The sequence below is a fragment of the Labrus mixtus genome, chromosome 12 (assembly GCF_963584025.1).
Source record: "Labrus mixtus chromosome 12, fLabMix1.1, whole genome shotgun sequence".
Classification (NCBI taxonomy): domain Eukaryota; kingdom Metazoa; phylum Chordata; class Actinopteri; order Labriformes; family Labridae; genus Labrus; species Labrus mixtus.
In genome coordinates, this window is record NC_083623.1 from 16095878 (window position 1) to 16111412 (window position 15535).

Here is a 15535-nt window from a genome sequence, read left to right on the forward strand (position 1 = left end):
ACAAGGGCATTCACAAAGCTGTGTATAAGTCAGCTTTATAGACTCCGAGGACATTGTTGTTTTTTTAATGAACAACATTTTATGTGTTGATTACCAATGCATCAGTTTTAAAGCCAGTACAGCCAGCCTGATGGGATACTTGCTCTTAGTTTAAGATAGACATTACACCATAATCAGACTATACATTATGTTGTCTTTTCATATATTATCACCCGGTCAGATAAGAGGTACCTCAGTCCTTACCAGCATGAATTGTTAATCTGCATCTACAAGAGGGGCCAGACACAGAGTTCAAGGCTTCAGAATGACAACCTCAATGGCGTCACTTAAAGAGCCCATATTATGCCCTTTTTGGGGTTCATATATTTAATCTATGTACCTACTAAAGTATGTTCACAATAGCTAAGCTTAGAAAAAAGTGTCTGTTTTCATGTACTGCTGCTCCATGCACCGGCTCGCTTCTGACTCTCTCTCTAAGGCTCTGAAGTGCCCACGTTCAGAGTCCCCACGTGTGCCAAGTCTGATCTGATTGGTCAGCCTGTCAGCTCTGCCTTAATTGGTCAGTTGCTCAGCACGGTTCTAGGAAATGTCCCGCCTCTTTTACCATATTGGGAATGCAGCCACTGGCTCCGTCCGAGGGGAGCATAAACATTAGCACCTTAGCACTACTGTGCTACCGCAGGCTACGGCATATCGTGGGCGTGCTACAGAAGTTAACGGGCGTGCAACATGAGCTGCTGGGCTTGCCACAACAAGCCAATGGGCTTAGATCAGTGATCTCACACTGACAATGACGTTGGACTGACACATTTTTATCGAGGGGGGCTAGAACCGAGCGTTACATGCGGCTAATGCTACACCTAACAGGAGGACGTAGGAGAAGCCGCGTTTCCGCGGACTTTGAATTTTTGCAAATGGATGTGCCTAAACATGCACAGGACACTTGGAAAACACACTAAAGAGCATATAAAACCAGAAAAAGCATAATATGGGACCTTTAACATGTTGTAGTTAGTCTTTCTGTGTTTCTTGTTGGGTGCCTTTCATCAAATACACACTTTCAAAGAATTAAAGGAGCCGATATAATTTGAACATTTCCTGCATGTCATCCTACATTATCCACTGTCCTCTCTGATAAAAGTCCCAAAATAAAATATACTAATTCATAATTGCAAATATTTGCTGTGCTTTATCAGACACCTACCCCAGCAGCAGTGGTTACCAGGATTTAAAATATACTGTAGATATAGTGAGCTGCTAATGGGCTTGTTTCCTTTTTACGTCATAAAGAGGCATCCATATTAATTTCTGTCTTTTTTATAACCAGTTAAAAAGTCCTCACAGTGTCTTTAACTTTTCAAAATAAGAGCTAAATGTTTCTTAAGAGTTAATTCAGCGTAAAAAAAAAAAAAAAAAAATGTAACTAACAAGAATCAAGCGTGAAAATGTGCTCATAGCTGTGTTTGTATCAGACAGTGGAGTTGTGTTAAGCCGGTTTCTTCTCTGGCTTTTCTTCTGTTCAACTGAGAAGCAGGAGGAGACACAGGATTAGGTTTGGATGACACAGTTGCTTCGAGTTCACTCCTGGATTTCACAGACACTCCGCTGACTTTGTAGCATAAACAGCTGTAGTCAAAGCATCATTGCCGGGACGGCCGGCTATAATCAGTTCTTTTAACTGCACACTGAGCTGTTGTGTTGTATAACGGATTAAACGCTGGCATAATGCTGAGAACAAAGTTGCCTTCTGATTATGGATTTAGTTTTTTCTTTTCTCTCTTTAGTCATCCTCATTAAAATGTCTCAAGTTAATTTGCTGCAGCATGCATAAAGACGTTAACTGCAGAACACTCTGATGTGCGCTTTGAAGAAAAAGCCTGAAAATCTAGGTCTGATCTGCACCCATTGTGCGTTTTACATCGCAGGCAGTCATAATTTGGGATACAAAACTCAGAATAACTTAACCTTCAAATGCATCATTTAAGATGTTCTTGTTAAGACTTGAGGTACTTACCTCTCCGTGTGCAAGACACAAAGTTAACCTTCCGTCTCAGTCTGGATCGAGCATTAAATCCTTGTTGCGATGGAGGTGAGATTGTGAGTCTGCGTGCAGAGATGGTTCTGTGAGGAGCACAAGAGGCTGTTCTGGATATTGAGTTGCAATCTGAATAAGCTTATCCTTAAGTCGGTCCTCATAAACTGAGTCATGATTCAAAGTACGAAAGGTGGCTGGCTGCGACTCACACTGCACCCTGTGACAGCTTTGGCGAGAGCACTGACACCCTTCATCCTCCCCTGGTAAAAGAACAAAAAAGGAGCAGCACCGTGCCAGCAGCACAAGTGGGCTCTTTTTGCCTCCATGAATGCATCATGGGAAGGTGAAGCAGCTTGTCCGGACAAGACTCCCGGGTAGCTGGAAGGAGAGCTGCCTTTTCTACTGACAGGCACACACAGGGGCCCTGCTGTCTCCTAACCACTTTGCTGTCCTGTTTTTATGGCTCGCTGGCTTTCGCTTTCGCAGATGAACAAAACTATAAATCTGCATCCACCTTTAATTATTTAAATGAAACAAAGAAAACATATTTGATCAGGTACCCTCCGCACATCTCCTCCTTTTCCTTGTCTGCCTGTTCATTATTTAATGAACTGCTTGTCTTGTTAATTGCAAAGCTCACTTGCTGTTCTGCATGTCTGAAAGTGTGTTTGCTAACTTCTGTTCCCCCTTCAATACATCAAATGGATGTGTATCGCTACACTAAGGCTAGAAAATATGGTTTGATTCCCTTCATGAGCTTTGCACAGATATAATGAGACCTTAGCTTTGCACTAACAACTACATCCACCATTACCACGAGCATTAGCACTTTGGGAGCCTCTTGTATAGCCCTGACTCTTGCCATGCTAATTATAAAAAACTAATGAAATTAATGATTTAAAAAGGACCCGTCCGTCAGCCAAGATCTAATTAACAGATAATGAGTCGTTCTGGGTTCCCATCTTTTTTATATATGTTAATAAAGATCCATGAAGGTCGTGTTGCTGTACCTTTGCTGGCATTTGCAGGCCTTGGTGGATGCTAATCGTACACCCTGGAGGCATTAGCACACAGGGTCTTGCAGACCTCATAAAGGAGCATGTCAACAAAGAGATGTCTGTCAGTGGCAGCCGTCCCTTGGTGTTTACAGAGACCGAGACAACGTAGGTGTTTAATATTTACTGCAGGAGTATTGTGGTCAAAGATCTTTCCTCCTCACTTACTGCTCCACTCAAAGTCAGAACTATTTTTGATCATCTGCAAACCTCTTGATATTTCTGACTGCTCTCTACTGTAGGGATGCTATTACTCGGATTTGGTGGTTGCATTTATACTATTCATGATGGAAATGTATTCTTAAAAACTCATGAATATCATCCCATGAGTTATTAATGTTGTAATGTTGTTCTATTGTACCTTCCTGACAACTTATATTGTCCTAAGCACAATAACTGTTAAAGCAGGTGAAGCTCAGCAGAGGATTACACACAAAAACATGCTTTTATTCATATTCACACATCCGTCTTGCTCTCTCTCTCTCTCTCTCTCTCCAGGGCAGAGTCAGAGCTTAACCCCTGGGTGCTGCTGACCTCAGCCTTGCTGACCTGCTGCCAGGGGCCGGAGGTCAAATTAGACGTGGGTCAGCAGGTCGTCTGCATGGTGCGATCCCTCTATAACACCAAACACAAGCTCCCTGTGCAGGTAAACCACTTAAAACACAATAACTGCCTGTTTTGCACTTTTTCTCTGCTGTGATCTGAAGTAGGTCAAGTTGATACCCAAAACAATATTTTTAAAATATGTCTATGCTTATGCTGTGGTCAAACTGAAGTTTAACTGGTGGTCAGGTAGACAATTTTGTTTTCATTTTAGAAGTGTCAGCATAAACCGGTTATAAAATACAGGGCTGAACCATTGACTGTATATAAATATGGATGACACGTCTGCATCCCGCTATACAGAACTGAAGTCCAAATTTCTCCCGCCCATGACAAATATGAGATGACAGAACCAAAACACAGATTTAACTTGCTGATAAAATGGCACACATCCTTCAGTTTGGTATGACCCACAACAGAACAGATTGTTGTATTTGTTTGAAAATGGGACTTAAGGTTATGGAAAGTCTTGTGTAAGTATTTTTTACGGTTCCTCTCCCAGTTCCTTGTCTGCTCTGTTAAGTCCGTAAAGAATGTTTAACAGATCTGTCAAACATGCTGTCACATCCGCTCTTTTTAGAATCCAATAAATAATGAAAACTAAACATCAAAGAAAAATAAACCCTTGATAATAGTTAGCATGATGCGAGCTAAGTTTGAAAGAAATCATGTTTGAGAAAAATGTATTTGACATCTGTTCAAAGGGGAGTAGGGAGTAGGCGAAGCCAATGACCTACACTTCAGTCAGTCAGAACTAGAGCGCCAAATACTCTGGCTTCACTTTCGGGGGAGCTGTTTTGCTGTCCATGTTTTCACAAATTCAGAGTATCTTTACAATGTGGTATTGCAACAGATCTGAATACCCCGCCCGGGATGCAATACGGGGAAGACTGTAAAATGTATATATTTGAACCAAAGTAAAATCTGGCTTCAACACTATTTTATATTCCTCTGCTATCACCAGCTATATCAAAATAAAAGAGGTAGCTTGTTTTGTATTCAGTGTAACCTCACTGCAGTGTTATTCATTCACACTGTACAGGAGCCTTAAGCTATTAAGGCTGTAACACAAAGCAACATGTTAGCATCAGCTCAATGCCTTCTGCAATGCACTGTAGGCGCTAGTCGCACTTTGATATCTGAAGGCTCCTAATGCTATTCATGCCCTGCTGAGCAGCACGGTTGTGGTAAGCCTAATGCCTTTCTGTATGTCTAGCGCCAGCTGACTGTGATATTAGTTTAAAGCTAATGCTATTCAGTGTGAATAGCATAGTGTCTGCCTGGCTGTCTAATATTAGTGTGGGAAGATGGTGGGAGGTGTAGGGAGGCCTTTTACTCTGTTCTGAACAGCTTTAATTTGAATCTGCTGGAATGAAACCGCCAGAGCATGGGGGAGTCGGATTGCATTGTGATATCCATATATTACCGGAGAGGACTGCAAAAGGACTGTGTGTGTTTGTGTGTGTGTGTGTTTATGTGTAGACCTTTTAAAAAGTATTATGTTCCTGCGTGTCTGTACAGTATATGCACATCGATTAACCTTCAGTGTTCCTCGCCTACTCTCTCCCCTCTGTCTTCTGCACTCCCCCTTTGTTCTCTTGCTCATTTTTTCCCTGTCTTCTGATTACCTTACTCCGATTTTATTCCATTTTTTTTCCCACCCACATATCTATCCATTCATCAACCCCTGTCTTTTCCTCTCCCTCTTCCTCTCCAGTGTATCAGACACATATCCACCCTGCTGCTCCAAAGCCAGCCGAGCCTCCAGCAGCCTGCACTCAAACTGATGGCAGAGAGCTGTGATGAGCAACTGCTGCAGCTGACTCTGGATCAGATCACCAGCATGAACGCAGTAAGTGTCATTGTGACAGTCTGCATAGTCTTTATTTTTAAATCAGATCAAGTCCAATCCACTGAAAGGCTTCAGCTAGAACAAGGGAATACTTTTATTAGAATTGTTCTTTAAAACTTCAAAATGCATGACACCACTTCAGAGAATTCATGGGTATGTTTTTAGTATTTTTCTTTGCTTTTAGCCAACAAATTGTTTTCAGTGATAAGTGATGTACATACATACAACATTTGTTGATAAATAGCTCAGATAATGAACTTGTTATTTTATTGAGTAATATTCAGTTGCTCAAGTAATTTCAAAACTTGTTTTTGGAAAAGAGCCATTATATTTGTATTTGTCTGTTAATCAACATAATTCATAATATATGAATAGTTGTTTCTAGTAGTTTGTCTCTTCAGTTTTGTATTTCCATTATTGCCACATAAATATAAGTTTCAGCCTAAAAGTGAAAGAGTCATTTTTGGCAGTCTCTACAATATTTTAAAGTTTGCCCTGAAAATAATTGAGATTCTCTCAACTTAAATAATGCTGATTTGCATAAAATGAATCACTCGGATTTTTGATTATTATCTTTGGCATCCAATGAAAGCTATCTTGAATGTCTCTGTCACTCCCCCATTATTATAGATACTGTCAGTTACCGTTCAGTACTCAGAGCTAGTCTGGGAGTGAGCATCTCATGTTGGCTAAACACATTTTGTTTGAACTGCTGATCTCCTCTCGGTTTAATTCTTTTTTCATGAAGAAAGTTAAAAATCTGCACTCAAATAGCACTTTGCTAGCTGTATCATTGGGCTTTTGTCTTGTCTCGTGAAAGTGCAGTTTGAGAAATCAAGATGGGTTCAGATATGTAAGTCTTATCCAAATGTAAATAAAAACCTTCTTCACAAGAGTAAGATAATGTAGTTCTCTAGAATAATCTAAACAGTCAAACAAGCCAATGTGCATGCACTTCCTAACTGTCCTCGGTTGTTTGGAAAGCCACAATCAGAAAAGAGAGTAATAGTCTTGGACTGTGTGGGCCGCTCTCCGCTGTTTTCCCATCAGATAAGCAGTAGTCACAAAGTAGGGCCTCTCAGACCCAGCAGACCTTCTCTTTGTTCCCAGATCAGATAAGAGAAAGCCTCTCTATTAAGCGACAGAGCCCCCATTAAATGAAACATTCAAGCTCCTATATCTGTACACCTGAGCAATACGGTGCTTATATCCCACAGAGAACAGAGAGCCTGGCTGAGGGAGGCAGGGAGGTAAAGGGGGTAAGAAAAGAGATGTGTGATTTAGATGCAGGAGGAGGGAATCAAATGGAGAGGTGGGGGGATGTGTGTTGAGCTAGATAAATAGGATGGGGAGTGGTGAAAAAAGGCAGAACAAATGTATAAAAATGTAAAGTTAGAGAGACAAAGACAGAGGTAAAAAAGGACAGAGCAGGGTGTACAGTCTGGATGAAGAAGGGATGGATATGGAGTAAAGATAAATCAGGGAGAGAACGAAGGGGGAGGGTGTATAAATGGAGTAAGACGGCTAGTGTGTCATGCCGCTTTGAGGAATAATCTCACCTCTGAATGAACAGGAGGGCATGTTCAGAGCAGCACAGAACAGTGATCATCTGAAGATAACATCGGCAATGACAGAGAGCAATCGTCTTACATCTAATACATCTGATAATGCATACGAGTGTGTGTCTGTGTGTGTGTCTCTTCTCTTTTTATGCGTGTGTGTGTGCATCTGGCTTTGTCTAAGATTATTCATATCAGGTTTGTGTCTAGATTCTTTTGTTTTTGAGTTCAGTGTTTCTGATAAGGATGATTTAATGAAAATCTAATTGTATTTTTAAAAAAAATGAAAAATCTTGAGGACCCCAATCTATAAGATGAAGAGAAATAAAAATACAAACTGAATGAATAACAAGGTAAAAACATAAGAGAATAAGCCTCCTCCTGGGCTGAACTGAACCCCTGCATAAGCTGCTGAACCTCTGCAGTATCAGGCATATGTGCCCACATTTATATATTTTCATATCTCTACTTTTCTCCTCTTTTATTTTTGAAATCTGCTTTTTTTCATACATACCTGCAAATGAATATGCCTACACTTAAGTAGACTCCTAATATAAAATGTTTTTCACACCATAATATCTCCATAATAACATAATTTACTGATCTGGAGAAGATCAGTAACTTGTTTATCTCATCACACCTTGACTACAGTACAGATGTCTCTCCCTATAGGCTTTCTGTTCCCTCAGAGCTCATAGAAAATGCCGCATATACTCTACTTCACTAATGTTAGCTTCTTTATAATGGCTACACGTTTCTTTTTTAATCAATTTATTTAAAAAACTTTGCTAGATTTATTTTAGGCATTTCTTGCCACCTTGATATGCTCTCTTCTTATGACCAAAGATATGCCTAAGATCCTCGGCACAGTTGTATTATTCTGTCCAAAGTCACTTCTTGAATCTATTGGGGTATGTGTGGTGCTGTTGGAGCCCAAGCCTGGGGAGATCTGGTGTTTAAAGTTGTTTCCTCATCTTTAAGTCAATCCTTGAAACACACTTGCAAATCAAATGCTTTTGTCTTTGTTTTGTTTCAGTTGTTATTCATTTTTTTACTCTGTTTGATTAATTCATGGTATTGTTTATATGTTCACTTGTGAAATTGTCCCTGCTGTAATTTATTCCTACCTGTCACTTTATATTGCTTTGCTACAGCACTTTGTAACCATGTTTTTGAAAATTGCTTTACAAACTAAGTTATTATATTTCATACAAGATTTTGAGTCTGAAAAGTATTATATATTCTCTTCTTTGCCACTACGTCGACGTCCGTCATATTCCCCATTCGGGATGTAAGGAATTAAACGTCCAACCTTAAACTCACCAGCGTTCTGCCATTGGCTTAGGGAAGTACATCAGCTCCCTACCCAGAAACGTCCTGAGTCAACCAAAACATCTAAACACAGGCAGACGACTGGGTCTCTGCAGACACAGTCATCACCACACATGTTTGGCAGCCCATAATGTGATGATTGAGCAGCATTACTTTTGTATTGATTTATTGTTTTGTTTTTTAAGATAAAAGCTACTGACTCTGCCTTTAGGTTCTTTTATCAGATCTTCAGACAGTTATTCAGTTTAAGGACTTGGGTTGGGAACCAGAGGGTCATCAGTTTAAGTCCCAGTATGGACCTGAGAGGTGCCAGGGTACTTCCTGATTACTGCTGAGGTTCCCTTGAGCAAGGCACTAAACCCCAAATGCCTAAAACTGTTGCCAAAGGGAATTGTCAAGTGTTTAGCTGCATGCAGCCAAAACAACCTTCTTCTTCTTTTTTCACATGAGTGATAAAGGAAGCAGGATGATATTTTGTTAAAAGAAAAAACACTAACCAAACATGTACTGGCCAAAACCAGCAAAAAGATAAGATAACAAATTGATAGATTCTCACAGGAGCTTTAACTTTTAAATGATTGTTTGCCCTTTGTCTCTTTTTTAACTTCAACATCCTGGGGAAAAATACAATCTGAAGTTTCCCCCTTCATTTAAATGTTCGCCTTTTCATGTCTTAATTAACTAACCTAACGTTGATCTCAAACACAATGCATAATATTTATCAGTTCATGCAGAGCACAGTTCTGTTGATTAACTACATGAAAAAGACATGCCACTCTTAATGATTGACAGGCCTTATCTTCATGCAGTTGTGTTTGTTTCCTGGTGTGTTGTCACAGATTAGGTTGCACATTGTTTTCCCAGTAACAACACTGTTCTCCACCCCCCCTCCCCCCATAAACGAGATACCCCTGAGATCACAAAAGAAGAAAAAAAGATTAATTCTTAAGATTACTTTTTTAATTAGAATGGTGTTATAGGAAACCACTTGACACATGAAGTAATTGAGAAAAAGTAATTTGTGTGGCTGCAGTTTGAGATATGTTTTAACTTTGCTTGCCTCGCCGTGGAGGAGACCACAGTGGTCGTAGTGAAACAAACTGAGGGATGAAATAAAGAAAGGAGTGGGAGTACAGAATATGAGTTGAAGGGAAGACAAAGAAGTAGTACTGTGAATGAACAGTTGTATTGTTCTTGATGATGCAGGCAATTTCAGTGCAGGTGTTCAGGCTTTTATTTCTTTTCACATCTCACATCAAATGTAGGCTATTATTATTGTCTTCCTTGCTCCCCAATCCCACAATAACTTCCCTTCCTTAAAATCTCTCCCTCCATTTCTTCCTTACTTTCTTTTCCGCTACTTGCTTCTCTCTGCTCTGCCCCTCCTAGTGAAGATGTATGGACCATGCAGGAGCCGAGGGGAACAGGGAGCCAGGGGTTAACAACAGCCTGACTAATGGTAGACAGAGATAAGGGCTGTTCTCTTAATATGAATGAGCTGTCAGTGTAACATACAGCTATTCAACACATGGCACACAAAGACAGCAGGCTACAGTACACACCAGATTTTGCCGCCACAAATTCTTCTAGTAGACCTTGGCCCTTGAAACTTCTTTTTATCTCTGAATCTCAAACTCTATAGCTTCCTCATTTTAATTTAATTTTAATCAATCTACTGTTTTTTTTAAGCCACACCTGCTGTAGTTACAGTTAGAAAAGCCTTTCAGACATTCAGTTCTTGCATTGAATAGATTTTTATATTGGTGAAAAAAAAGCAGATTTACCTGCAAAAATAGTATCTGTCATTTTAAAAACAACACTTGCTTTATTTCAGAAGTAAGTCAATAAAATCAGACTCCTCATTTATGGCTGTGAATTGTATTTTTCTTGTCTATGACAGCAGATTTTATGGTTAGCTGTGGGCTAGCTAGCTTACTAAGCTAGCATTGCTTCAATGAATTTCTTGAAATACTGCCTCTGCTTTTTTTTCTTGCTTCTAGCTGTTGTAAAATGAAAACCCTGTAAAAGGAATATTAAATGTGCACTTGAAGGTTACATGCTTGATGTTGTGCTAATAGCCTGAGGCTAAAGCTACATGTTCTATGCAGAAGAAAGCATCCTAACCTGTTGATGTTGCATGGAGAACAAAAAAAGGAGCAGCGTTGTTGTTACATAGCGGTTTAGAAGATGTTAGAACGAGTAATGTACGTATGATGAGGATAAATGTTAGATCAGACTGCTGACTTTGTTCTTAAGTAACTGTTTTCCTGATTAGCTCACATAAATACTTGAGCATTTAAAGCACATAGCTTGACTTGAGACAGAAGAAAATGTCTTTTAAGGGTGAGAAATAATTGATATAATCATGTTGACTAAGGAGTGTTAAGTCCCCCACTCCCACTACTGCTAGTGTTAGCTAAAACTTTACTAGCATGAAGTGCCCACACAGAGGTTAAATACAATTCAGCGGCAGCCTATATTGACTAACTATGTTTGGCCCTAAAATACTGCTAGTAAAAGCTCATTTTGAAGACGATTACACACAGTGAGTTTACACATTTTAACCTTTCTTTACACTTAAAGCAACATTATGTAAAATTCATGTTTGTTGTAATTTAACCCACAAATAATCTCACAAAACACACAGTGCTATTATGCCAATGACGCCTACCCCTCTTAGACAACGTGCATAATGTTTACAGATGTTGGCGAAATCAGGAAAGACTTTGCCAGAAGCTAAATAATCATGTCCACTGACGAGGTTAAGTAATGTTACCAGATTATGATCTTTTATGACTCTGCAAGCGTCTTCAGTCGTTGTTTGAAAACTGTTTGCATGTGGCATATGAGTAATCAACTGTAACCATAATGTCTATACACCACCATCTACTTTAATCTTAATAACCAAACATAACAAGAATAAGGCAAAACTGCCCCATGGCCTCTCTAAAGCCTCAAACACCTTGTCCATCTGCAGCCAAGTTAAATTAGAGGGGTGTGTGTGTGTGTGAGAGCGTTTGTGTGTGTCAGAGAATTTGATAGAGTGATTATGTGTCTAATTGCTTGTTTAAGTGGGCTTGTTTACAGCCTTTTGTCCATATTGGACCTGTTAATCTAGCTGTGTTTGTTGGCAGCTCAGTGGGTTGATCCCTGATCACTGTATGTGTGTGTTTGTGTGTCTGTGTTTTCTCATGTGCGTCACAACCCACATTTTATTTTTATTTTATTTTTATTTCTTGGCTTCACAGCCTCTTCTTCTGTCACTTTCAATCATGTCGCGCTGTAAGCAAAGACTGTTTGGAGCTCTGTGTGTGTGTGTGTGTGTGTGTGTATGCACACTCGGCTTGATGCACCGCCAAAGCCTAGGGACAGCTAGGATGGAGGGATGGGAAGCAGAGCCTGAGGGAAGGAGAGAAGTAGGATGAGAGAAGTAGGGAAGCAGATAGTTGTGTGTTGTCTGGCATTCCAAAGGAGCTTTATGATTTAAATGATAAAAGAAGGCCGGGCCATGCATTATGTATTAGGCATTGTACGTGTACGGTAATTCCAATTAAGCTCTCAGCCCGGTTTAGCTCAGGGAGGGAGAGAGGGCGGAGGAAGACGCATACAGGAAATGAGAGACATGTGTAGCAAGACTTGCAAACAGAGGTGTGAAAAATTGACCAGACTAATCAGGAAACATTTTAGCGTCCAGTGAAAACAAGCAGGAAAAGACAACCTTGGCTGTCTTTCACAGGGTGAGACAGCAAGAAATGAGAAGGTGATAACAAGAGCGAGAGGGGGGTTGGACATCTTATTGTTGGAGTTTGATGTGTCAGTTCTCTTGTCATGCTGAGTGTTTGTTCATTCACTCAAGGCGCATGCCAGCTGCCAACACAAACACACAAACACACACTAGACAGACAGAGGAGGCCTTTTGTTTTTGCTTCACTGAAGAGGCAGACAAAGTGCTGTTTGAACCTAAAGAGAAGATTTGGACAGGCTTTTAACCCGACACAGGCACACACACACACACACACTCACACATTCTTACACAGTAGGACTGGAATTCATGTTTTCTATGCTATTTGCCTTTAACAAAGAAAGGAAAGATATGGATGTTTTCTTTACTTTTAGATTTTTTTTTTTATTTAGGACTTAGGGGATCATTAGAAGAGAAAGGAGGCTGTATAGATAGAACAGTATGTGAGAGGATTGTTAGCTGTTTGAGTTGACTAGTGAGATGGTGCACAGGCGTCATGGTGACAGTTGAATGCTGGGATTGTGGGGCAGTTCAACTGCAGATGTCATATATGACATCTGTGATATTGAATACAGAAAAAATGCATTTGAAATTTGCAATTCTCTTCTCCGCGATTTATATAGGACCAGTCATGATTGTATCACTCTAAAACCTCAACACATACAAATAAAACTTTTAAACAAACTTTTGAACAAAAAAGAATAGTTATTTTTGTTTGCTTTCGTCCCCACATTCATACAAGAATATCAGTATTGAATGTCTCTTATCTCCAAATTATATTTAGAGTAGCTTTAGCTTAGCATAGCATAAAGACCAGAAGCAGGGGGAAACGGCTAATGTTGTCTGTCTGCCAAAATAGGCGAATTGTCTCCTGCCTGTAGCTGCATTTCTAGTGTATGATATGAAAGTGCTATTTATCTCTCTATCTGAATCTCTGCAAGAAAGCTGAAAATGTTTCCCAAAATGTCCACTTCATTTTGTTTCCTTTTCTGTAAACACACTATGCTTTGTACCATTAACTGTACACCTGATACTGTATATTATAAAATCGAGCAGGAAAATCAGCAGAAATGAACCATAATGAAAATTATGAATTATCATCTTTCCCTGCCATACTCGCAGGAAGTGTTATGTGTTATAATAGTAAAGTTTAAAATCTCTAACATAATTTCTAAGAATTGCTGCCTGACTGTAGTTATTAAAATTTGCAGAAGGTCAAGAGACTAATCCACAGTGCTATCACTATTAATTCAATTGTAGCTTTAAACATTGTAGCAATCCAGATAATTGGATTTATATCCTAAATTGTATGGAATATGCAGGTGTACTTTATATCTGCGAGCACACATTTTAATGCTGCTGTGCAGCACATTCTGGCCAAACTAAAACTGGTTGTATTTGACTTGATAAAGTAAAGTAATGTAAGTACAGCAAATTATAACAGTAAAACTTCCAAGTGATTCTGCAAGTGTGACTTTGGTCAACATTGAAAAGTAAAAGTAAGATTTTTATATTTCAGGCACTATTGGATGGTAATGATTACTTTTTCATTGAAAACTTTACCGGCCACCAAAATCTGCAGATTTAAAGTAGGTGGGAGCTCTTGATGGACAGCATCACCTTAAAAATGACAGAGCTGTTGGAGTTGTGAAAAGGACATAAAGTTATCTGCGCCGCTCTGATATCAAGATTCCCCTCCATCCCTCTGTCTCTCTGCTGCTCCTTCACATCTATTTTCAGCCCGACTGTCAATCCGACCGACTCCAAGACTCAAATCTGCTGTCTCTCTCGACACCGTCCCACAGTAATAGCCTGGGAGGTGTGCATGCAAGTGTGTCAGAGGAATAGTCCTGTCTTTTTTCAAATAATGGACCTGGAAAGAAAATATTTGTGTTTATACATTTTTGTAAGTTGGAATTTCTGCCTGTTTTCTAACATGTACATATATCTTATACTCTAAATTTCAATCCTTGTTCTTCCAAATATCAACGATCTTATGTAGCTCAAACTCACTGGATGTGAAAATGTATACGTGTTGCCTCTGCAGCACCCTGTAGGTGTGATATCTGGAGCACCCACAGCACTAACACCTGCGTTTCACCTTCCTGATGGTCGATTCAGTGATATATTTTCATCAGAGACATAAATCAAACAATTCTTATAATTCTCAGATGCCACCTGGTTGAGCTATCAGACCAGTGGTCCCAAATTATGTTTTTTTTTTTTTTTTTACAGCCAATCACTGCAGGAGGTGATAGAGGTAATTAGCATGCATTCAAGTCAAATCAAGCCACATTAAATTGTTCAGACTGTAATCAAAATAATGGCCTCATGGGCGCTGAAGGGTAATGTTTAAAAATGTTAAAACAGGAAAGAAAACGTAAGAAAAAAACATTTTTCGAGTTAAGATCTAAGACAGCAGCTTGGCTAAAGGCACCCTAATGGCTGTGTCTAACACTTTGACTCAGAATGAAACACCTCAACAACTATTGATGGATTGCACTGAGATTTGTACAGACATTCATGTCCCCCTAACGATGAAGTTGTTATGAGTTTAGATATCCATTGTAGTTGTTTTCTGGAGCCACATGCAAGTAGAATGTCTAACCTCTAGTTTTCTGATCAAATACCTGCAAATGTATGACATGCCCATCAGCATCATGTTACCTTTGGGTTTCTTGCCTCTTGTGGCTTGATTGTTTGTAGATGTCAGAAAACACAACACACAGAGTACAATGTTATCCTAACTGATGGTACTGACTCATGGTCAATGCTTATGCAGCTGTAGAAATCCCATTTAGCACATTTGTTCTGAGCCTTTGTTGAAGCTACAAACCCAAATTCTGAAGGTAGAGTGTTGAGTTATTTTGAAGTGCCTCTCCTTGGTTCTCCGTGCACTTTCACTTAAAAATGTATGTACCTGATGCGTTCGGTGCCTGGCTGTCTTTCTTCTCTCCCCTTCAGTCTCGCTCTCTCCAGCTTCCTCCATCATATATTCCCTCCTATCTCTTCCTTTCTCTCTGGTCTTTCTATCCCTTATTTTCATATTAACCACATGACCTCCTCCATTACCTCTGTCTAAAGCTTAAGTTTGTCTTTCTCTCTCTGGCCCTCTTCCCCTCCTTTTGGCTTGTCATGATTCCTCCGACCCCATCTCTCAATGGGAAGGATAAATTGAATTATTAGACATGCATGACATACTATATCTCTAATACTGCTATATGTCAAATCTGTCTCCCATTGCTGCCAAAGCAAGCGTGAACGTTTATTGTATTTAAATGGTAAATGTGGAGAAAACCAGAATCTTGGGACACAGTGATGACGTTCTCTTTTTGATTTGCTCACATTACAGCAAGG

At 39.7% G+C, this 15535-nt stretch overlaps 1 protein-coding gene across 1 annotated transcript in view; it reads left to right on the forward strand.

Annotated features, from left to right (window-relative positions):
- The window catches only part of nbas (NBAS subunit of NRZ tethering complex), a 161698-nt gene that overhangs the window by 143141 nt on the left and 3022 nt on the right, over nt 1-15535 (forward strand). The window contains exons 51-52 of the mRNA XM_061052279.1: nt 3589-3736; nt 5411-5545. Of these exons, the coding sequence (XP_060908262.1) occupies nt 3589-3736; nt 5411-5545 (283 nt within the window). The remainder of the gene's footprint in view (nt 1-3588; nt 3737-5410; nt 5546-15535) is intronic.